Here is a 25,631-nt window from a genome sequence, read left to right on the forward strand (position 1 = left end):
GCACGGACAGTGATCCGGGATCAAACCTGGGTCCTATCCGCCGTGAGGCAGTAGTGCTAACCACTGTGCCACATTAAGAGGTAAAGTTCTAGCAGATGTGTGTAAATGGAACCTTGCACAACTTGTCTCACTAATGTTGCTGCACAACTTGTCTCACTAATTTTGCAAAGGCTTGTATGTAGGGCAGCAGATAAGATTTTGAAATAATTGACCTTGTTAAATATTTGGCTGATTGCCACTTATAGCATCAATCAAGCGCTCTAACAAAGTTCTAATCCCATTAAATCATAAAAACTGGGAGATGGTAATGCTCAGAAGTAAATGAGTTTAAAATCCCTAATTTGCTGTTTTTAAAACCTTTATTTTTTATAAAATTAAGTATATTCAAATTGATTTGAGAATAGTGTGAACTTTTGTGGAGTAAAATCTGACATTTTTAGGTGTGTTCATACGGGGTGAATCCAGAGTTTATATTCTGCAAACAAGGAATTGGAATAGTTTTATTGGCTGAGATGCCACAGCATTCACTCAACTCGTGGTTAGGGAGAAGTCCACTTTAGCTTTTGGACTTAACAGGACCATTTCAAATTTGCTAATGAGGTAATATTTACCTGTCCCTTGAGCATTAACAGTTGAGGGCTAAAATTCTGCTCCTGGCACATTGGGATTCATATATTTTGCCTGGTTATTTGCAATATCAGTTTAGACTTGTTTCCCATGCCATCAGATGTTGATGCAGGTTTTTGACTTTTTAAAAGCAACTGGTGTTGTTTCTGGTGCGATTTTCATGAGTTGTTCGGAAAGTAGGGATTGGGATTTTTGATGTTGGAGTAGAAACATGTTGATTCAACGTACTGCGCTGTAATGTTCTATAAACTACTTAATGTGGCACATGGATTTCCTGTTGGTGACAAAAGTTTGAAATTGGACATTGGCAATGTCTGTTGGACAGGCTAGACAGCACCAACTCCTGCCACTGTTTTGTGCCTGATGCAGCGTAGAGTTTCAGAAGTTCTAAATGTGCAACATTCTTAATACAATTTTATAAATGAATACTTTGAGGTTTATGGTCTAGTATTAATGACATTTTTTCACTTATTTCCTGTCTGAATTACTTATTTGTTGTCGTCTTCGTATAGGACCATAATTTATTATGACCGTTGTTTGCTTTGGACAAGGTCAGATCAACTTCGCGATATGTAATATGCCAAATCTTTTAAAACTCCTTGTAAAACATTCTGTCTCGATGTGAAAATCTACTTCAGTCCAAATAACCTGATTTATCTCCTTTAGCATGTAGTTAAATTGGATGCCCTTTGGATATACTTTGTCAATTAAGTAGTTATTGCATTTAATTTTTTCTTTTCTTCTTTTTCTAATGCATTTAATCTTAAAAGGACTGCCCCCAATATGTCCCATCATTTATATTCACTGTTGCACTCTGGAAGTCTTCTGTTTAGATCAGATTGCCAATGTAAAATGTAATTTTGCCTCAGTTTATGATCAGCATTCATTTAATCTTTTAGATCTCTAATTGCCATATAATTTTTTTGTTCACTAGGATAGATAGCTGTAATGTGTGGATTCTCCCCACCTCCTCCCCACCTCCACTGGCAGTCATATCTTTTTAAGATTTATGAAATCATTTTCCCCAATTTGATACTTTAGATGATTAGACAATTAGTTAGATGTTTGTTTTAGATTTTGTTGATGTTTATAATGTCTGCTCTTAACTCCATTTATTTTCCTGCCATAGTTTTCAGTGCTGATGTGGCTGCTCACGTATGTTGGTGCCTTGTTTAATGGGCTGACCCTGCTGATAATGGGTAAGTCTTTCTTCTTTGAGTTGTATTTTCTATACCTCTTCCATTCACTACAGATGTTACTATTTATTTTGTTATGGGCCAGGTTTAGAGAACCCCAAAGTGTATCATGGAGTTCACCTGACCCACAACTTTTAATAGATTGTGGTATGGGGAGCACACGGCCCACTCTACAGGTGTGGTACAGCAGAAACGGAAAAGTTTTTAAAGCAAAACAATGTATATTCTATAGTTAACCTTTTTAAAACATACAGTGAACATCTTAGCAACCATCAATTCAAATACAACCCCAAAGAATACAATACTAAGCAATGCTTAATAACTTCACAAACAACATCCAGAAGACAAAAGAAACACCTTTTAATAGAAGCACATAAGGTTTACATTCACTACTGAGAACATTTATAATTCTGAATTCATCAAATGATCAAGAGATAGTATTTTTTATGGCAGAGAGATCAACAGTGCACTTGCTCTGTCTGGCTTCAGCTCCAACACACCCAACACAAAACTAAAACACACCCTGCAGCAAACAGCCAACAACAAAAGTAAAAAGTGGACAGACAGCCCAGCTCCACCCACACTCTGACATCACTGCAGTAAAAAACACCCATTTCTTAAAGGTGCTCTCACTACAGATTCTTGTGTATATATACACCCCACCCATTTCTTAAAGGTACTCTCACATGGCAATTTGCATTAACTTATCACACCTAAATTTAAAATGCTTGCATTTATATTTTGATCAACTATGGATTATGAAAGTACATTAGTGGAAACTTGACATATTTTAATTCCATATTGTCACTGAGAACTTTCTTTGTAGGTCTGGGTTGCATCTGCTTGGGCTATTTAAATATTTTTTCAATTAGTCTCACTAACTTTTTATCAGATTTTCAAATTAGATTAGGATTTTTTGGCTCCCTTTCCAGTTTGTTTTTGTATGTATGGCACCTAACAAGTTAGATTTCACTATTTTGCCTATCCATCTCAGCCTTCTGTTTTTAATTTAGATTTTGGTTTGGGTGCAGTCACAGGAATGCTTCCAAGCCAGCCTATTCAGGTACATGTTACAAATTCTGTTTGTAGGTTGAAAATAGGAATGATTTAAATGAGGTACAGTTGAATTGAGGTGCCAGATGTTCAAAATTCTCTTCTGGGGCCTAGAAATTGTAATTTTGTTTAAATCCTGGAAAGCAAGAACCTGTAATAAGGAGCAGGTTGAAACCTAAGAAGCAACCAGCAGACAGCTTTGCTCCTCAGAAGAGTAAGCTTTGGGATTTTGAAACGTTTTCAGTCCATTACCTTAGGGTTGCAACCCTTTTACTTTTGGTGCAGTAGCACAGTGCGGTGTGGTAGCACAGTTGCTTCACAGCTCCAGGATCCCAGGTTTGATTCTCATCTTGGGTCACTGTCTCTTCAGAGTGCACGTTCTCCCCGTGTCTGCGTGGGTTTCCTCCGGGTGCTCTGGTTTCCTCCCACAGTCCAAAGATGTGCAGGTTAGGTGGATTGGCCATGCTAACTTGCCCTGAGCATCCAAAAAGGTTATGTGGGGTTACAGGGATAGGTTGGAAATGTGGGTTTAAATGGGGTGTTCTTTCCAAGGGCCGGTGCAGACTCAATGGGCTGAATGTCCTCCTGCACTGTAAATTCTATGGTGCAGTGGTTCTGTTCCTGCATCAAGCTAGAAGCTCTGGGTTCAGGTCTTATCTAGGATATGTTGGCCAAGGAGGTGAATTCATAATGCAGCCTAACGGCCTGTGAATTAATCTTCAAATCTTTGCAAGATGCACCTGTGGCATATGGTAATCCATGTAACGGAAAGAAAATGGAGCCTCTGCCATCACAACGCTCGATACAACATGCATGTAAAAGTACATGATCACAAGAAGCAGTTCCTGTGATTGATTTGTGGATTTTCGGTTGTACTTCACCTGGAAAACATATTTCAGATTAAACTTTTCATCTTGCAGTGTACTAAACTAAACTTTTGTTTTAAAATCTAGTAATTTAAAATTGAATTAGGAGATGTAGACTGCACATCTTCGAGGTATGCATATCATTTGAAAGCTGAAAGGTCTAGATTTTTTTCAAACTTCTCTTCAATCCTCTTCAATCCTCCAATCCAACTTCTGACCGGAATCTGCCGAAGAACCTTCCTGCAGTTTGCTTGCTTGGGTAAACCTCGTGACTTTTAATGGCCAGAATTCAAAGCATTATCACAAAGATGTGGCCTGGCCAAAGCACTATGCAACTTCAGGGTCATGGCCTTAGATTTGATAAATGGAATGGAAATCGCTTATTGTCACGAGTAGGCTTCAATGAAGTTACTGTGAAAAGGCCTAGTCGCCACATTCCGGCGCCTGTCCGGGCAGGCGGGTACGGGAATCGAACCGTGCTGCTGGCTGGCTTGGTCTGCTTTAAAAGCCAGTGATTTAGCCCAGTGAGCTAAACCACGTTTGAAACACATGTGAAACACGTTTGCTATAACTTATGCTTGGGTAACAACTGGGCAAAGGTCCAGCAGTCCCAAATCGTTTTCTGCCTCCTTCCCCTGCCAATCGGCCATACCACTTTTTTTGTGTTTTTTTTTTAAAGTGGAGGAATTAGTTATTTAATTGCGATTTGGAATACAATTTCTAATTTACTTACAGAAAGACTTTATTATCAGCAGGAGCTAGGTAGAAAGTAAATAATCATCACATATCAATATAGAAAGATTTGATTAAGAATTTTTCAGCTCTCTTTCTCCTCATTCTGTTTTCCTGGATATTCTGACTTTTGTTCTAGAAGAATTCAAGTATCATTCCAGAACCTTAGCAGGCAATTTGAGTAAAGGAGGGACATAGGGACATAAAAATTCTAATCTTTCTCTCAAGGAACCGTCACAATATAATTGCATTGAGAATTTCCTCGGATAGGGTTTCTACCGACCCTCTGCCAAGTTACAATGGTTGACGCAGAGATCTCTCAAGGAAATTCTCGACCATGCTTTCCGGTAGAGATCAGGGTAGCAATCTGGGTGAGACTCTGCTTAAGAATTTAAACAAAAAAATCATTTTGTGGGTGCGCAACTGTTCCAGACTGAAACCTGCACAGGATCCGATCTGGAGGTTTCTTTTTTTAAAAATGTATCTTATTTCAAACATATTGAAAAGTACAAAAACATAAATAAATCGGAAGACATTCTCCACACCTGACAGTTCACAGTTTGTGCATGTTTTCCCTCACCCTCACCAGTCCTACCTCTCTTCACTTCCTCTTCTTGCCACCCGTCTCTCCTAACTTCAACCCATGATTCCCACACAGTGGTGTTCGCGCCGACATCCCCTTCAGCCTAAAGTGCCTCCTGAACTGGTTCCACACCCCAATCGTGAACTGTACCACCGGGCTCGCCGTGTACCTCCTCGGTGCCAGTGGAAGCGCTGCCACCACCATGGCCCTCAGGCTGGACCCCCTACAGGACTCCTACTCTTCCTAACTCACTCCAACACTTCTTCCCATCATTGCCTCACCTACTCCGCATTCACCACCCAGTAGTAGTGAAACAGATTTGGTAACACCAACCCTGCTTTCTGCCTCTGTCTCTGTAGCAGAGCCCCCTTCACCCCAGGTACCCAAATAAGCTCCGAAATCGCTACATCCAGTTTCTGGAAAAAGACAATTGGTATGAAGATTGGGAGGGTTTGGAATGCAAAGAGGAACCTTGACAGAACATTCATTTTTATCTGGACCCTCCCCATCAATGACGGGTGTGACGTATCCCATCTCCTACCCTACTCCAGTTTTGTCAGGTTCCATACCCCTCTGGTATGTCCATAATTCTCCCCACACTCTCCAAAGGGTCCGACACGATCAGCAGCAGGCCGTCTGAACAGCGACACCCTGTGGTCCCTACTCTTCTCACAATCCCCTGCCATTCTACTGCCCCTCTTGGGTCTATCGCCAGTACGAAATAGCAGTGGCGACAGTGGGCATCCCTGCCTGATTGCCCGGTACAACCCGAAACTCCGTGAACCCATCTCGTTTGTCCGTACACTCGCACCAACGCCACAAACTTTGCCCATACCCAATCCTTCCCAAAATCTCATAGGTACCACAACTCCACCCGCTCGAAAGCCTTCTCTGTGTCCATGGAGACCACTATCCCCGGAACCTGTCCCTTCGACGTCATGATCCTGTTTAATAACCGCTTAATGTTACTGGAAAGCTGCCTGCCCTTTACGAAACCCATTTGGTCCTCTGCAACCACCCCCAGAACACATCCTTCCATACTCCCAGTCACTAATCTAGCCAACACTTTCACATCCCTGTTCATTAGTGATATGGGCCTGGATAACCCACACTCAATGGGTCCTTCCCCTTCTTCGGGTTTAGCGTGATCAATGTCTGACGCAGTGTCTCTGGCAGCTCCCCCATCTCCAGCGCCCCGCTAAACATCCCCAGTAAATGTGGTGCCAGCTCTGTCGCAGACTCCTATAGAACTCCGCCTTCCCTGACTTTATTCCTTTTATGCTCTCCATCACCTCTCTCAAGTGGTCCCCCCAGCGCCTGCCTCCTCATCCAGCCTTAAAAATTCAAGCTCATCCAAAAACCGTCCCATGTTCCCTTCCTCACCACCCGGATCAGCCCTATATAACTTCTCGTAATGCTCCCTGAACTCCCAGTCTCCAACACTGCCACCCGTTTCCCTGTCCATAACCCTCATAATTTCCCTAGACGTGACCTGCCTCCGTAGCTGATGGGCTAGCATGCAGCACGCCTTCTCTCTAGATTCATACCGCTGCCCCACTGCCTTCCCTGTCATCAGCCTGTTAAACTGCCATTGTGACACCTCTCTCTCTCTGCCAACCCTTCTTGGTGGGGGTATTCGAATATTTCCTGTCCACTTCGACTATCTCGTCCAACAACCGCCCATACTCCTCCTTCCTCCTCCTATCTCGGCGCACCTTGGAGATAACCTCCCCGTACCACCACCTTCAGCGCCTCCCAAAACTTGTCCGCCGATACTTCCCCATTCTGATTCACTCCACATAGTTTCTGATCACTAACCGCACGTCTCACAGAATCCTTTGTCTGGCAAAAGCTCCAAATCCAACATCCATCCTGGCCTCTGCTCCTGCCTCGAGCTAAGTCTGACCTCCAGCCAGTGCGGTGCATGGTATGAGATTGCGATTCCTGCATACTCCGTCCCCACCAACACCGTGCAGCTCACTACAAAAACTCCAATTCTGCAGTATACCTTGTATAAGTGTGAGAAGGAGTAGACTCTCTTCCCCTTGTTCCTAAACCTCCATGGATCCACTATTCCCAACCTTTCATAAACTCTCCAGCTCCTTCGCCATCTTCAATTTGCATTGACTCGGGGTGCGACTAGCACCCAATTAAAAACTCTCTCTCTCTCTTCTCCTCCCCCCCCCCCCCCCCCCCCCCCCCCCCCCCCCCCCCCCCCCCCCCCCCCCCCCCCCCCACCCCCCCCCCCCCCCCCCCCCCCCCCCCCCCCCCCCCCCCCCCCCCCCCCCCCCCCCCCCCCCCCCCCCCCCACACCCCCCCCCCCCCCCCCCCCCCCCCCCCCCCCCCCCCCCCCCCCCCCCCCCCCCCCCCACCCCCCCCCCCCCCCCCCCCCCCCCCCCCCCCCCCCCCCCCCCCCAAAAGGTCTGGAATCGTTCCCAGCATCTTCAAAACCCACATCGTCCCAATCGGCACATTAACAATCACTAGCACTGCCAGCGTCTCCGCCAACACCCCGCTCACTTTCCCCCCCACCCGGGTCCTGCATTTCCTTGGCCCTCACCGTCTGTTTGCTCAGCAGGATGGCCACCTCACGCAACTTTGAATCAAACACCTAGTGAAATACCTTTTTTTAAATAAAATTAAAGTATCCCCCAAGTGGCCAATCCACCTACCCTGCACATCTTTGGGTTGTGGAGGTGAGACCCACGCAGACACGGAAAGTATTTGCAAACTCCACACGGACAGTGTCCCAGAGCCGGGATCGAACGTAGCACCTCGGCGCCGTGAGGCAGCAGGGCTAACCCACTGCGCCACTGTGCTGCCCTCCGAGTGAAATACCTGACGCATCGATCCCTTTCTCAACCTAACCTGATCCTTCATCTGGAGATGTGTCTCCTGCAGAAAGGCCACCCCTGCCTTGAAGCTCCTCAACTGCGCCCGAGATCTCTTCGCGAACCTGTTCAGTCCACGTGCATTCCATGTTACGAACCCTACTGGAGGCTTCCGCAGCCATCCCCCCTTCCAATTCTACCTCCTTTTGATTTCACCCTGAACTGGGCCCATCCAAGGTATCTCCCTTCTCCACCCATGAACCCGCTCATTCTCCAGCACTGCCACGTCACAGGCCCACCGTCACTTGACCAACCACCACAGCCATTTCCCCCACGTCCGTTCCCCAACATCACCTGCCAGCGTGGCAGCTCCTGCCCGAAGGCTCCTCCGATCTACCCATCCCTCCCTCGCACAAACAAAGACCGATTCAAATCCACAGGTCACCCCCTCCACAAGCCGTGGAGGGAGGGGATGCAGTTGCCTTCATACAAACATGTTGCCCCTTAGCAAACAGTCACAACAGCAAAACCATCCCACCCGAGAAAAGGATTCCTAGCCCCCACAATACCTGCCACTTCCGATCTCTTGTTGTTCCAGCTCCTCACATCCCCCATCAGCATTCAGATCTCCCCCAGTTATGGTCTCTAATTAAGTCATTAGCCTGCACGGGTTTCAAAATCGTACACCCGACCTTTGTCGGGTACAGTACTCCAAGCCGGATCTGCCTTTGGTATAGAACTGCTTTGGCTTTTTTTGCCAGCTCCTCTCCAATGCCCTGATAGATTCAGACCCTGTTCTCCTCCCATTCGCAGTTCCACTTCTCCCTGGCTCACCGCAGGATCTGGAGCCTCACAATGACTGCCCATGTTGGCTCCCCCGCTCTCGTCTTCTGCTTTAGGGACCTGTGCGCCCTATCCACCTCCAGAGCCTTGTCCAGCACCCCCTCCGACACCAGCCCTGCCAGCATTTGTTGAGGCATATCTCGTGGGGGTCGTGCCTTCCACACCCTCTAGCAAGCCAACTATATGCAGATTCTGCCACCTGGATCTGTTCTCCTCCTCTACCCTAGTGACTTGCAAAGGTCCCCCAGGAGCCCCACCTCGGCCTCCACGTCACCACCCAATCACTGTGAACAGACATCACCTTCTCTCCAGGATCTGTGACCCGTGTGCCTCCAGGTACTTCTCGACTCTGTCCATCGATCCTTTCAGGGGTGCTACAGCTCCCTCGATGGCCTTCGACCGATCTTCACGCATCTCTGTCACTGCTGCCGTAACCCCCCTCTAATAAATGACATCAGCTGCTCTGTCTGGGGTTTTCCAACTTGCGACAACCCTTCCCTTTATGCCACCTTCCCAATTGCTACTGCACCACAGGTCTCCTCCAGTTCCTTAGCCAGGTCTTTAACCTTCTTCTGCCGAGTCTGATAACCAGCAGACATGCCACTCTCAAGGAACGTCTCCTTCACACCAGCTACACTTTTTTTCCTGGCAAAATTACCAAGTTTTGTTTTTGGTTAAAAAGCTCAAACCAACATTTTTGAGCCGGAGCTGCCCTGTGTGCGACCACTCATTCCATGGCCGCCACAGAAGTCCGCCCATACCCTTTGGCTCAGTCCCTGGCCTGCGTCATGTGACCCACATCACCCGCCCTCTGATGTCCATCATCATCGATCCCTTCCTAACTGCGCTACACCAACACCCTCACCAAACCCCCCCCCCCCAACACGCGCGCACACACACATATGCCTTCCTCCTGGCACACACCCCCCCCCCCCCCCCCCCCCCCCCCCCACCCCCCTCCCGTTAACTAGCCTGCCCAGCTAGCATGGTGGCCCCCAACCATACAACCTCCCTCATTTCACTTCTTCCCCCCCCCCCCCCACCCCACAGACTCCACCATCTATCCCTCAAGAGTAACAAAAGACACATTCACCATCATTGCTCCCTCGCCAAACCCTGCCTCCAAAAACCCACCACCAAACATTTTAAAGACCACCCAAAAATTGATGGTTCAATTTCCTTGCATTCCTCCCAGTTCTTGTCCCTCCTAAATTCCACTGCCTTCTCTGGCGTGTCTAAATACCACTCGCTTCTGGAATGTCACCCATAGGCGGGCCGGGTACAGTATCCCAAACCTTGCCCCCTAAAGAGGGCAGCCTTAATCCGGTTAAACCCGGCCCTCTTTGTCAGCTCCCCACCTAAGTCCTGGTACACCTGCAGCTCGTTCCCTTCCCAGGTACATTTCCTGTTCTGCTTTGCCCATCAAAGGATCTTCACCTTGTCCGGAAAGCAGTGCAACTGCACCACCATCGCCCTTGGCTCGCCTGCCTGCAGTCGTCTCCTGTACGCCCGGTCCACCTCCAGGGCCAATCAAAGGCCCCCTCCTGTCAAGTTCTCCAACATCTTTGCTGCATACAGCGGCCCGCATACCTTCAATGTCTTCAGGCATCCCGACGATCCTTGGGTTTTGCCTTCTGGAGCGATTCTTCAAATTGTCCAAGTTTTCCCTCAGCTTTTTCTTGCTCTTCGCATCACTCCCATCTCAGCCACCAACAAGGCCAACTGCCACCCGTGCGCCCCCACTGCCGCCTCCACTTTCTGGATCACCCGGCCCTGGGACTCCAGCCTCTGCTCCATTCGCTCAATCCAAGTCCTCAAATGTTCCACCACCTTGGCTCGGTCTTCCAGGGCCTCTTTCCTCTGCTGCTGAAATAGAAACTCCACCAAGTGTTCCGTCGGCCACATAGCAGGTAGCGCAGGCCCCTTGCCCTCCGCCATCTTTTCCCTGTGGTGCACCACGAAAACTCAGCACTTTCATTTTTGTGCTGCCCCTTGTCTGCAGATCCATGCACCAGCCACTCCAGAGGAGTATTACCATTTCCAGACCAGTCCTGTGCCTTTTGCCTCAAATACCCTGCCTTTTGGGTAGGGTAAGCAGCAAAAACATGGCCTTGAGCAGGACATCAAATGTGTGACTACTCACTCCATGGCTGCCACGGAAGGCTCAAATGGCACTACGACATGTTCCCCCTTTTTCCTCAACCAAGATTCCCCCATTCTGTGTTTGACATGGCACTCAATTGGGTTTGATCCATTTCCCACTCCTCTGCCCTCACCTCTTCCCTCCCTCCCAGAACCATGGTAAAACTTGTCCTCGCCCCCAACTAGTTTTTTGGTGTCTGCAATTGGCTTAAATCTTCAGCATAGTGTTACGAACAAGTGAAACCAATGAGGCTGGCTCCCTTTTTCGCCATTTTTCGACTGACCTAATATGGTGTGTGCGCATAGAGGTTATTGCTCTCTAAGGGTGAGAAATATTTTCTACAATCAATATTTTAGCACAAATGGCTGTTTCATTTTTACTGTCTTCAACTTTTTTTGAATGAGTATCTCATACTAAATGATTTTTTTATTTATCCTTTAGCTCTGGTAGCAGTTTTCAGCATTCCTGTTGTTTATGAAAGACACCAGGTAAGTGTCAAATTCAATTATATTTTAGTATCTCCCTTTTCCCCCCCATAACATCGATATCCTGGACTTAGTAGCATTCAGATAAATTTAGTTGAGGAGACACAATTGTTGACGGTTAGCCGACCCTTGATCGAGGCTGACACACAATCAAGTTTCTAAATTTCTGGTCTGAGCATGCTGATTTCTCCACACGCAGATATCTGGGCACATAGAGCAGGGTCCTCCTCGAGTAGTGAGATCTGCAGTACAAGGTTTGCTTCCTTATCTTTGCTTCTCTGCCACTGCTCTGATTTGTCCATTAAGCGGCATCATATGTCAAGTTGTCACCATTCAGAGCTATGTTAGTAAATTCCCTCTGTCATTAATGTAAATGCTACCATGCTTCAGGGAGCGATTCAGAGTGTCTTGAACCATTTTCTTCTCCTGGAATGGGGGTATTCTGAGAGTTCGGAAAATAGATGTAGGGAGAGATGATTTTCGGCCATCTGGTTGGAGTATCAGTCCATCAAAGTTGATTTTACAGGATTTTGCTTCTATACTGTGAGGCTGATTTCAAGAACAACACAAGGGTTTGTTCGATTCATCCCATTGAAATGGGGGAGGGTGTGGGGAAGCATTACTGATGGAATTCTCTAGCGTTTTAGTCATAGAATCCCTACAGTGCAGAGGGCGGCCATTCAGCCCATCAAGTCTGCACGAACCCTCCAAAGGGCACCTGCCCATGGCCCACACCCTCACTTATCCCTGTAACCCAATAACCCCACCTACCCTTTTGGGCACTAAGGGTAATTTGGCATGTCCAGTCCCACCTAACCTGCCCATCTTTGGACTGTGGGAGGAAACGGAGCACCCGGAGGAAACGAACGTAGACATGGGGAGAAAATGCAAACACCATACAGGCAGTCACTCGAGCTTTGACAAAGGGTCATCTGGACTCGAAACGTTAGCTCTTTTCTTTCCCTACAGATGCTGCCAGACCTGCTGAAATTTTCCAGCATTTTCTTTTTGGTTTCAATCACCCAAGGCTGGAATTGAACCTGGTTCCTGGCGCTGTGAGACAGCAGTGCTGACCACTGTGCTGCTCTTGTATCTCGCCGATGCACATTGCAGGTTTCACTGCAGTGCAGGAGTGGGATGACTCTGTACACAAGGACTTCTGTTGTCTTGCATTTGTTGACAAACACTCGCTTGTCCTAGTTTGTCGAAGGCTCAGCTCACACAGCTGCTCCGGTGTTAGATCTCATCAGTGGTTGCCTTTTGAATGAGGCTGTAGTGGTTGTCAAGGTAATTCCAGAGAATATGTTGGGAGTGAACTAGGAACAGATTATATATGTTTGGGCCTAAAATAGGTTCCATACATTCTAATTTATGAACTCTAGTTTTGCACTGTCACAATTGTTGTCACCAAATTGGACTTGCTGCTTTCAGGCATCCCTGATGGCTCGCTGAAATCAATGATTGATAAATGGAAGGTGCCTATTTTAGGACCCTTTTGTGAAGTGCACGATAAACAGGGGGCTGGTTTAGCTCACTCAGCTAAATCGCTGGCTTTTAAAGCAGGCCAGCAGCACGGTTCGATTCCCGTACCAGCCTCCCTGGGCAGGCGCCGGAATGTGGCGTCTAGGGGCTTTTCACAGTAACTTCATTGAAGCCTACTCGTGACAATAAGCGATTTTCATTTCAAACTAGATGGAGCATGGATTGTGCATGTTCCAACTAGTTTCCTACTTCTACAATAGACCAAGCAATCTGGCCGGTGTCCCTTGATTAGGGAAGGAATTCCTTATTATGATTTTGGGATCTGATCATGGTTCAGTGACCAGTTATAGACGATGAGCCTATGTCTTGGCCATTGACTTTCTAATGTCCCCTACCCCTCCCACTACCCGCAATTGCCTCAAACTGATGTGATCCGTCATCTCGCTGCTGACTGTTAATGATCAGACTAGGGACTGATAACAGTTAAAAATAAATCCAGATACCTTTTTAACCAAGAGAACTATGCTGCAGAATTTCACTTTATTGTATATCAAGCATGCACTATTAACCTATCTCTAGTTATAAACCATATTAATGTCATGCACTCAGGTTTACTTTCTTCTAAGGCACATTAATCGTAAAGTTATTTACTTCCGTAGGGATTACCCATAAGTATATTCCAGTATTCTGGAGAATTCTCCTTCACTCCAGTTATTCCCAGAGGTAATTTCCCACCTCTTGATTGTTGATGCGCCAGTTACTTGTCCTGGCTACTTTTCTGTACTTCCAAGCTGCATGCTTCTGCAAGAAGAAACTGAGGGCCATTGTAGATTCTCCCACTAATTTCAAACTAGACGATCTTCCAGATCCTGTTCCATCAATCCCTGAAAACACTTCAATCTCTCAGATTAAGCTTCAGCCCTTTCCAGACAAGTGAAGAAGTTGGATTTTTACTCTACTTTGGTTATCTCGGTGAGCTGCAAAAGGCTCTCTCAGCAAACACCAAAATAAATTGAACCATCCAAAGCTTAACTCCTCTTCGTGATGACTTAGCCTGCTCTGGACTGTCCTCTAACCAGCCTTTAAATTATCCTTCATTTATGATTTCTTTTTTTGGTCAGAATTTAGTGAAAACTTTTAAACTAATGTAATTCTACATCCCAAAGCAAAAGCATCTCTCTGGACTGCACTTTTTTGCAAGCATTGCAGAAATCATGTCTTCTTTAGCTTGTTAGCTAAATAAGCCCACTTTTGTAGTTCCATCTTTTCTGACTTAATTAAATAAATATGGGTCACCTTTTGAACTGCTATTTCTTGGGATTTTCTGGGGATCTCTAAAACCCAGCATTTTAACTTCCTTGCCTTTCTTGCTATTTAGCTTAAGGCTACATGGACCCAACCTTTTAACCGTAATAGGCTTCAAGCTTGCTTTAATTGCATTTTCATCAGTTAAATTCTAATTCCCAACACTAAAAAATATATTCTAAAACATATGAACCGTGAGCTAGAAAATTGCAAAGCTTTGAGCAGAAATAGTGGGGGAAGTGAATATTGTAGATTATCCAGAGTATAGGTCTTTAACAAATATACTGTTCATTTAATCAGGCCTCAATGTCTCATTGATGTCTTATCTGAAAATCTGATCAGAGTCATGTTCCATCTTTGCACACTGATTACATTAAATTGAAATTGAAGATATTTTGAGGATGAACATCTTTGTCTATAAACGAAAGAGTACCCTGGAACTCAGTTGTGTTCTGTTGCTAGTGGATTGGTCAATTTTATATCTCATATGAGAGTTGCTGTCTGCAAGAAACAGCTAGTACTCTGTATATAATTACTAGTTGTTGCTAGTATCAATCTATGACTTTAGTAAAATATTCCAAGGCATTTCACAAAAGTGTAATTAAGCACAATTTGACACTGGGCCATATGAACAACTATGTGCTGATAACCAAAAGCTTGGTCAAAGTGATAGGTTAGGTTTCTAAGAAGTATCTTTAAAGGAGGGGAGACGGTTAGAAGGGGAATTCCAGAGTTTGGAGCCGTGGCGAGCTGAAAGCACAGCTGCCAATAGTGGAGCAACTAAAATAATGGGGATGCTCAAGAGGCCAGAATCACAGAATTGTTACAGCACAGAAAGAGGCTGTTCAGTCTGTCATGTCTGTGCCAGCTCTCCCCATGGCCCTGCACATTCTTCATTTTAGGTTCTTGAATGCCTCAATTGAAGCTTCCTCTACCAGTCTTGGGCAGTATAATCTTGATCCTAATTGCTGTGTGCAAAAAGCTTTGCCTCATGTTGTCACTATTTTCGCCAATGCCTAAAATTTGTGCCCTCCTGTTTTCAATTCTTCCAATAGTGGGATCAGTTTTTCCCTATTTACTCTGTCCAGACCCTTGATAATTTTGAACAAATTTCCTCTTCACTTTCAGCACTGCTGCCTCATGGTAAGGGTTTGATCCGGGCCGCGGTCACTGTCCATGTGGAGTTTGCACATTCTCCACATGTCTGTGTAGGTCTCACCCCCACAACCCAGCGATGTGGATTGGCCACGCTAAATACCCCTTAATTGGAATAAAGTTATTGGGTACTCTAAAATTTAAAAAGAAAATGTTTTTAAAAACAAAAACTTTCCCCATGGAAAACACTCCCAACTTCTCCAATCTATCTGCATAACTGAAAATTGTCATCCCTGGAACCATCTTTCCTGCACACTCTAATGCCTTCACATCTTTCCTAAAGTGTGGTGCCCAGAACTTATTGCTCTATTGCAGTTGAAGTCAACCAAGTGCTTTATGCAGGTTTATCACATCCTCCTTGCTTTCAAACTCTCTGCCCCTATTAATAAAGCCTAATATGCTGTATGTTTTATTAACCCCTCCCTCAACTGTGCGACCGTTAGTTATTTATGCAGATATATACCCAGAACCCTCTGCTCCTGCATATTTTTAAATTTGTATTGATTTTGTTCTTCGTACTTCACACTTCACCACCTTAAATTTCATCTGCCATTTTCTGCCCATTCCACCAACATGTCCATGTCCTTTTGAAGTTCTACACCATTCTCCTTAAAGTTGATACCTCCAAGTTTCATGTCACCTGCAAATTTGAAATTGCGCCCTGTCTCGGTCTAGGACAGTAATGTATATCAAGAGAAACATGGATCTAACACTGACCCCAGGGAGCCAAGTATAAACCTTCCCAAGTCCAAAAAATATGTATTAACCTCTGTTTACTGCCACTTAATCAATCCCGTATCTATTTGCTATTGTCCCTTTTATTCCCTCTAATTTTGCCCATAAGTCTATTGTGCAGGACTTTTATCAAATGCTTTCTGGACATCCAGGGGCTGGTTTAGCACAGAGCTAAATTGCTGGCTTTGAAAGCAGGCCAGCAGCACGGTTCAATTCCCGTACCAGCCTCCCCGAACAGGCGCCGGAATGTGGCGACAAGGGGCTTCATAGTAACTTCATTTGAAGCCTACTTGTGACAATAAGCTATTTTCATTTTCACTTTCATGTACACCATATTATACTCGATTATCCTCATCAACCTTCTCTGTTACCTCATCAAAAAAACTCCCCAAATTGAATAAACAATATTTGTCATTTTTAAAAAAAAGAAAATCCCTGCCAGATTTCCTTAATCTGTGTTTGCTCAAATGACAATTTTGTCCCACATTTAAGTTTTTTGAAGCTTTCACACTGCTTAGGTTGAAAGTGATGAGCCTTATCTTTACATTCTTTTTTGAACAAAACTTGACATTTGCAATTCTCCAGCCCTCTGGCGTCACTCCCAATTTCCACACTGATTTTTCTCAGTGTTTTCTCTCGGTGTACTTGGGGGTGTATTCTTGCCACCTCCACACCAACAAAGGTAATATTGCATTGCTTTTATGAAATGAAAATAGCTTATTGTCACAAGTAGGCTTCAATGAAGTTACTGTGAAAAGTCCCTAGTCGCCACATTCCGGCGCCTGTCCGGGGAGGCTGATACGGGAATCGAACCGTGCTGCTGGCCTGCTTGGTCTGCTTTATAAGCCAGCGATTTAGCCTTGTGAGCTAAACCAGCCCCTTTGTGTTGAATTAATTGAGTTATTTAAGTACTTTTATTTTTTTTAAAAATCTATTCTGCAAGCTAAATGGTTCTTGAGAACTTTTCCCCTATATTTCTAGCATACCCCTAGTCCCTAACCCTATTAATGCATACTTCAATTGATAATGAGCTGCTTAGTCTTGAGCTGAAAATTTTCTCTGGCCCTTCTTGAGGTGTTCAAAATCCACGGAGGTGATCCTTGAATTCTAAAAGATAACTCTATTTGCTGAGGATGCTGCTTTGCTTTTGAGCAGTTTTATAATTCCGTTTCATCTCGTTATAAGACAGCAACTCATGGCTGTTTTTGCACATTTTTCCCCAGACCTTTAATGTTAAGCGAGGTCTATTCATGGTGAAGAAAATATTGCTGGTCATACAGGAAAGCCAAGATCAGCTGGAGCCATTTTGGTCTTGCTGTGAGTCATCTATGAAGTGATATTAAGTACATGAATGCATATTTACCTGTGTTTAATTTATTTTTTCAGGCTCAAATTGATCATTACATAGGGATAGTAAGTAAGCAGATTCGAGATGTCACTGCTAAGTAAGTACACAAATTTGGAACACCCGTTTGCATGGCAACCATAGAGTGTAATTTTCCATTGCCGGCAGAGGTTGCTCTTCAGTGTCTATTTAACACTAATGTAACTGCTTAACTGTTCAACTTCTTGGATTTAACTGACATTCCTTCAGGAAATGCATATTTGTAGAGCTCCAGTGCAGTATTCATCTTGACCCTGATAACATTCTTCTAAAATGACTGCTAAATTACACAAATTTGGTATATTCCTGAGGGAGATTATTAAATTCCATACTGTAGTTGCTTATTGTGTGATTTGCATAGTTCAAAAAGGTGATAACTTATTAGGAGTTCTGAGTTAATTGAATTTGATATGCGACAATGAAATGGTTTTGTCATGAACTGTTGATGTTTTGCTGGGGTTGATGTTTGACTAAGGGATTCTTTTGTGCAGTGCAATTCCTAGCTGTGAAAGTTGTTGAAATTGATGGCATGATTCCTATGCCTTTTCAGTAATCTATAATTTTTTCATATCATGGTTATATCAACTTTTCATAGCATTAATGAGTATTTGTGTGTTTGTAACAATGTGCAGCCTCAATTGAAACACTTTTCAGCTTGTCTACACCATGGAAGAGATCCCCCCCCCCCCCCCCCAGCACAATATTTATTTTTCTTTTTTCTCCGCCGGAAAAAAAGAAAAAGCTGCTGGTCACAAACAGGTTTTTGAAGATGTTGGTGAACTGAGCTGCATGGTAGCATAGTGGTTAGCTCTGTGGCTTCACAGCGCCAGGGTCCCAGGTTTGATTCCCAGCTTGGTTCACTGTCTGTGCGGAGTCTGCACTTTCTCCCCGTGTCTGCGTGGGTTTCCTCCGGGTGCTCCAGTTTTCTCCCACAGTCCAAAGATGTGCAGGTTAGGTGGATTGGCCATGATAAATTGCCCTGAGCATCCAAAAAAGGTTAGGGATTTTTGGATTACGAGGGTAGGTGGAAGTGAGGGCTTAAGTGGGTAGGTGCAGACTCGATGAGCTGAATGGCCTCCACTGTATGTTCACTGTACGGTCTATGTAACTGTTTACACCTGAGGTGAAATTCCTAATCCAATCCCCTGATGGCAAATTTTATTTTTTGAGCCCGAGTAATTCCCTCAGCCAATCCGAGGCCTTGGGTGGCACTGCCATTCTCCAGCCGAGCACAAGTAGTCATCGGGTTACTAGGGAGGTGAAGGACAGGAGGGTGTCGGTCCCCCTCCCTTTGAAGAGCTCTGACTGCTCTGATACCACTGTCATCGCCACTAATGGGCATGGTTCCTCCCTAACACCCATGACCTTCAGACATGGCCTCATAAAAGATGGTCCAGAATCTGGTCAGTCCGAGGCAAGACCAGAACACGTGAGAATGGTTGGCTGGGACACCCTAACATCACTTACATCTGTCTTCCACCTCTGAGAAGAACCCGTTCATGTGTGTCCTGGTCATGTGCGCCATGTGCACAACCTTCAGCTGTACCAGGCTCGGCCTTGCGCACAAGGAGGTGGAGTTCACTCTGTGTAGTATATCGCTCCAGAGTCCTCCCCCTATCTTACACAGAACATACAGTGCAGAAGGAGGCCATTCGGTCCCTCAAGTCTGCACTGACCTACTTAGCCCTCACTTCCACCCTATCCACGTAACCCGATAACTCCTAACCTTTTTGGTCACTAAAGGCAATTTATCATGGCCAATCCACCTTGCGGCGCTGCGGACATCGCCAACAGCTCTGTGTTAAAGCACCCGCCATACCAGACAGCAAAACAGCAACAGGCAAAATGTCCAAGTGCCCAGCAATTGGTATCGATCTCGGGACAACCTACTCCTGTGTAGGTGTCTTCCAGCATGGAAAAATTGAAGTCATTGCCAACGACCAAGGCAACTGAACCACTCCAAGCTATGTTGCCTTCACCGATACAGAAAGGCTCATTGGTGATGCAGCCAAGAACCAGGTGGCAATGAACCCAGCCAATACTGTCTGGTGCCAAATGCCTTATTAGCCACAGCTTTGAAGATTCTGTCGTTCAGTCTGACGTGAAGCACTGGCTATTCTGTGTCATCAATGACAGTGCCCGTCCCAAGGTTGAAGTTGAGTACAAAGCTGAAAAGAAATCCTTTTATCCAGAAGAAGTGTCATCTATGGTGTTGACTAAAATGAAGAAGATTGCGGATGCCTAGTTCTCCCTCCCACTTCTCCCTTGTTTTGCCAGTGGGACCCTTACCACCTCTAGCAGTTGTCCATATATGTCCACACACTTACCCTCCCCTATTTTGTCCTGTGCTAGTAGTCTGCAGCATAGAAAATAGAAGCAGGAGGAGGCCATTCGGCCCTTCGAGTTGCTTGCCATTCATTATGATCTGACTGATCATCCAGTTCAATACTCTGATCCCGTATTTGAAAATATTGGAGCTCGTTCCCTTTCAGGAATTCAAGCTTTTCTGTTAGTTCTCCCAGGGTTGCTACTCTACCATCTACATATAGATCTCTGACTCTCCGCACCCTTCCTTCTCCAGGTTTTCTACATGGTGCCCATTTTGGCCAGGATGAACCTATGGTTTTTGCAAATGGGGGTAGCGACGGACATACCATTTGAGTTTGAAGTGGTGTCTGAGCTGTTTCCAGGTTCGTAGTGTGGCTACGACCACCAAGCTCGTTGAGTACTTGGCTGGGGGAAATGGGAGCAGGGTGGTGACCAGTGCCAGCAGGGAGGTTGTGATATAGGAGGTATTTTCCTTCTATACCCTTTCTATATTTGCTGCCCAGTGGTAGAAAAGTAGGGTCAGGAGAGCCAAGACCCCCCGCACTTCCCTCTCTGTAGGACGTATTGACCATAAGACATAGGAGCAGAATTAGGCCACTCGGTCCATTGAGTCCGCTCCGCTATTCAATCATGGCTGATATTTTTCTCATCCCCATTCTCCTGCCTTTTCCCCATAACCCCATATCCCTTATTAATCAAGAACCTATTTATCTCTGTTTTAAAGACACTCGAGTGATTTGGCCTCCACATCCTTCTGCGGCAAAGAGTTCCACAGATTCACCACCCTCTGGCAGTAGAAATTCCTCCTCATCCTGGGGCTTTATTCTGCCCACACATAGGCAGAGATTAGTTTGTTCATCTGAAGGATTAGATGAAGATTAAGAGTGATCTCAATATGAAGAGGAATCTTGGCAGTACATTCATTTTTATTGTCTGCACTCTCCCTGCCAGGGAGAGTGGGGGTGAGTCCCACCTCTGCTGGTCTCTCTTCACGTCCATCAGGTTGGACAGGTTCCACTTGTGCAGCCAAGTCCAGTTGTGGGCTATCTGTATCCCCAGGTATCTGAACTTGGTTTGGACAGCTTGAACAGCAATGTTTCCAGCTCTGTTTAACTGGTTCACTGGAAAGGTATTGCTCTCAGCTTGGGTATATATCTCGAGAAGGCACCAAACTCCCTCTAGTCCCTTTATCTTGCCCTTGCTGGCTAGGGGGTTTTTGAGACGTAAAGGTCACCCGCATAGAGAGAGACTCTGTTCCTTGTCTCTTCTCTGAATGCCTCTTCACCCCTCTGCTGGTTTGAGCACAATAGCCAGCAGCTCAATAGCTGGGGCAAACAGCAGCGGGGGGCAACGGGCATCCCTGCCTCGTGCCTCTTTGGAACCGGAAATAGCCGGAGCTGGTGGCATTCATCCGTCCGCTCACCATGGGAGCGCAGCACAGCGATTTCACCCATGGGGTGAACACTGGCCCAAACCACTCCAGTACCTCAATGAAGTATTTCTACTCCACCCAATCGAAGGTGTTCTCTGTGCCCAGGGAGAAGATCACTTCTGATGTCTCTTCCCTGGGTGGGGTCATGACCACGTTCAGTAGGTGTTTAGTCGCCGTTATTGTCCTTGACAAAACCCAGTCTGATCTTCCGCGATTACTTCTGGCAAGCAACTATAGTCGTCTTGCCAGAGCTTTCGCCAGCACTTTAGTGTTAGTGTCAAGGAGTGAGATGGGTCTGTATGACCTACACTCTGTCGGGTCTCTTTCTTTCTTTGGGATCAATGAGACTCGAGGCCTGTGCGAGCGTGAGCTGGACAGCGAGTCACTGAATATCTCCAGCAGGTGGAGGGCTGGTGCTGCCACAAACTTCAGATGTCCACCAGGAACCTGCCCAGTCCTGGTGTTTTCCCTGCCTGCATGGAATTGATGGGTTACATGACCACCTCCAGACACAGCTGTGCTTCCAGTCCATCCCTTTTCCTCCCCACAGTTAGGAATCCAGCCCCTCCAGGAACCGTTACATCACCGACTCCCCTTCCAGGGATAGGAGGTGTTCAGTCCCTGGTAGAAGGCCGCAAAGGCTCCGTTAATCTTCATGACCATCTGACCCTGCTCATCCCAGTGCAATCTCTTGTGTGGCTGCCTGTTTCCACAGCTGGTATGACAGTAGGCAGCTGGCCTTTTCCCATGTTCTTAGAAGGTTCCCTGTGACTGGCGGAGGTGGCTCACTGCTTTCCCAGTGGAGAGGAGGCGAATTCCATTTGTAGTTTTTTCCTCTCCACTAACAGCCCCACGGTTGGGGACGTGGAGTACTGCCAATCCACCTCCTGTACAAACTCAATCAGCTGCTGTTTGGCCACAATTTCCCTCTGTCTCTGAACCCTATATGCCATTATTTTTCCCCTGATTACTGCCTTCAGTGCCTTGCAGAATGTGGAGGGTGAGACCTCCACTCTGGTTACAGCTTACATACCCATTGATGGCTACTGTGGGGCTGTGTCCAACCTCCATGGGGGGCACTGGGTCTGGTCTCTCTCCAACCTAACATCCACATAGTGTGGTGTGTGGTCTGAGATTACTATTACTACTTACCCCTGGATGTTCTGACTTTCTTGTCACAAAGAAATCTATCTGGGAGCAAGGAGAAAGGGAACTTCTCTCTGGTTAAACCTCCACGGATCCAAACCCCCCCTAATCTGTTCCATGATCTGAGGCTGGACCTATCTGGCTTTGGGTCCAGTACACAAGTCCCCGTCTCTTACTCTTCTCCTCCTCCTCCTTCTCCTCCCCACCAGTCTCCTCCTCCTCCTCCTCCCCCCCATGGCCCGCCACACACACATATTTACTACTACCATCCATGTTGGACCTCACTAAGCATTACATATCACGTCTGCTAGGCATGCCCTTCCCTGCTTTTCCTTATTTGGCCCTTCGCTCTCAGGTGCATCTGGAGGAGTATAACATCCAATCTCAGGCTTTTTAGATGGACCTCTTGGACCTTTTCACTGGGCTGTTGAGTCCTTCCTTTCTCATTCCAGGTGACTACCCTGATCTGGCTGGAGGGGGTTTATGTCTCTGTCTCTCTCTTTCTTTCTCCTCCCCCCTCCCCCTTTACTGATACGGGCGAGTGAGGCTCAAAAATACGACCCGGCAAGATGCCAGAGCCAACACGAAATCAAACCAGAGAGGCAGACATAGAAAAACTCTGAGAGCAAAAGTTTCCATATATGGTGTGCGACATACAGCTCCACCACTGTTTTTTTTTGTAGAGGTCCATGGTTTTTTGCCTTCCCAATTAGTTCTTCTCAAACCCGTTCTGCACAAAACCATTTGCTTCTTCCGACGTATTGAAAAAGTGGTCCCTCTCTTTATATGTGACCCAAAGTCTTGCCAGATAAACCATCCCGAAACGCACCTTCATAGAATTCACAGTGCAGAAGGATGCCATTCGGCCCATCGAGTCTGCACCGGCCCTTTGAAAGAGCACCGTACTTAAGCCCACGCTTCCACCCTATCCCAGTAACCCCACCTAACATTCTGGACATTAATGGGTAACTTAGCATGGCCAATCCACCTAACCTGCTCATCTTTGGGAGTGTGGGAGGAAACCGGAGCACCCAGACGAAACCCAGGCAGACACAGGAAGAAAGTGCAAGATCTATACAGACAGTCACCCAAAGCCGGAATTGAACCCGGGACCCTGGAGCTGTGAGGCAGTAGTGCTAACCACTGCCGGCCTAGTTGTGCAATTGCCTTGACAGTCTTTATATTTACTCATTTTGTTCGTGTCCAAGGTTTGGTATTCGGTTTAAATAAGGGAACTGCACTGATTTTTCTATTTATTAACATTATAGGGCAACACAGCAGCACAGTGGAGAGCACTGTTGCTTAACAGTGCCAGGGACCCGGGTTCGATTTCCGGCTTGGGTCACTGTCTGTGCAGAGTCTGCACGTTCTCCCCGTGTCTGCGTGGGTTTCCTCCGGGTGCTCCGGTTTCCTCCCACAAATCCCAAAAGGCATGCTTGTTAGGTGAATTGGACATTCTGAATTCTCCCTCCGTGTAACCGAACATGCGCCAGAATGTGGCGACTGGGGGATTTTCACAATAACGTCATTGCAGTGTGAATGTAAGCCTACTTGTGACACTAATAAAGATTATTATTATTCTAAAACCATATTATATATCTAACTTGTATCTATGGTGCTTAAGTCCTTTCTAAACTTCTTTTTTGTAAAATTTAAGAGTACCAATTCATTTTTTCCAATTAAGGGGCAATTTAGTGTGTTCAATCCACCTAGCTTACACATCTTTGGGTTGTGGGGGTGAAACCCACGCAAACACTGGGAGACTCTGCAAACTCCACACGGACAGTGACCCAGAGCCGGGATCGAACCTGGGACCTTGGGTGGCGCCATGAGACTGCAGTGCTAACCACTGAGCCACCTTGCTGCACCCTTTCTAAACTTTTACTGTTTGTGCCATAAATGTTTTTTCCACTGCTACACTGTAGTTACTACCTGCTCATATATGTCTGGATTTTAAGGTTGTGAAACTATAAAGATCAATGTAATGGTGCAGGCTGTGCCGTCTGTGCAGAGCAATATAAAGCAATTTGATTTTTTAAGTAAATGAAATAATTGTGAAGTGCATATCAATTTCTTAATTCTCATTTTAGGATTCAAACTAAAGTTCCTGGACTGAAGAGGAAAACTGAGTAAAGGAGCTTGTCCTGTGCTTCATGGCATGTCATCTTCTGGGCTGTCACTTGGATTGCCACAGGGAGGGTTGGGGAAGAACAAAATAGCCTTGGAACTGCAGTGTAATTTGCAAATATTTTCCATTTTGGTAGTAACAGAAACAGTGTTTAACTGTAGTCTATTTCATCTATTATATCACACACTAACATGTAAGAAGTTTGAATTCAGTTTATTTATCTCATTTGGTACAGAGAACGCTGGTTTGTATTAAAGATTTGAGAAGCTGTACATTGCACGTGTCGGGGTAGTGTCTTACTATGTGAAAACAAATCATGGTGCAGTTGGAGCTTTTGGTATTCTCTGCCCCCCCCCCCCCCCCCCCCCCCCCCAGTTTGCACACTGTAGGATCTATGCTGTGAGGTTGGTGACAATTTCTAACCCCATGTGATCAAAATATTTACTGTACTATTGTAGTGAAATTTGAGGTCTTGCTTTTCTGACTAAAACCTTTTGCTGTATTAAGATTTTACGGTTTTAACAATTACCCCGTTAGTGTTTCACTAAGCTAGGGAGTTGACCTGAGCAGCTCCACAGTACTTGACATTTCAGAGTTAACTGAATTTTAAAGATGGATCCGCAGCACTGAACCATACAGTAAGATATATATTGCATAAAATAAAATCTCAGCATAAATGTACAACTCATCAAACTTTCATCCGTTTAGCAAGAAATGTATGAACACACATAGCAAAATTTTAACTGTACTTCTGATTATTTGTGGACTGTAGCTAATGCTATGAATAAATGTAACGTGGAGATTTCAAGCATTGTTTGATGCACAAATGTGAGAATGAGCATTGCATTGTAAATGAATTGGGCTCAGGCCTTGGTCTGGGGAATGCATTGTGAAATAAAAATGCGAATGAATAAAGCTTACAGAAAAAAAATATGGACTTTGTGTGAAGCATTAAAGTTTACAGCTCTGAAGGCAACCTGGCTAATTATATCTTTACTAATTGTAAAATTAGTACCACTGCCCTGCGCAGGCCATGTCGCCCTGTAGCTTTCTCTGTTTCAAATATTTATAGAATCATAGAACAGTTGCAGCATAAAACAGGAGGCTTGTTAAGTCTGACGGCTCTCTGCAAGAGCAATTTAATGAGGCCAACTTACTGGTTCTTTCCCTGTAGCCC

General features: G+C 45.6%; 1 protein-coding gene across 1 annotated transcript in view; it reads left to right on the forward strand.

The window, feature by feature from the left end:
• Positions 1–25,387, forward strand: part of LOC119972712 (reticulon-3-like) — a 110,502-nt gene extending 85,115 nt beyond the window's left edge. Inside the window, exons 6-9 of the mRNA XM_038809877.1 lie at positions 1,757–1,826; positions 11,316–11,362; positions 17,423–17,481; positions 24,417–25,387. Of these exons, the coding sequence (XP_038665805.1) occupies positions 1,757–1,826; positions 11,316–11,362; positions 17,423–17,481; positions 24,417–24,459 (219 nt within the window). The 3' untranslated portion in view covers positions 24,460–25,387. The remainder of the gene's footprint in view (positions 1–1,756; positions 1,827–11,315; positions 11,363–17,422; positions 17,482–24,416) is intronic.
• Positions 25,388–25,631: the final 244 nt, after the last annotated feature.

Source organism: Scyliorhinus canicula, chromosome 1 (genome assembly GCF_902713615.1).
Source record: "Scyliorhinus canicula chromosome 1, sScyCan1.1, whole genome shotgun sequence".
NCBI classification, from domain to species: domain Eukaryota; kingdom Metazoa; phylum Chordata; class Chondrichthyes; order Carcharhiniformes; family Scyliorhinidae; genus Scyliorhinus; species Scyliorhinus canicula.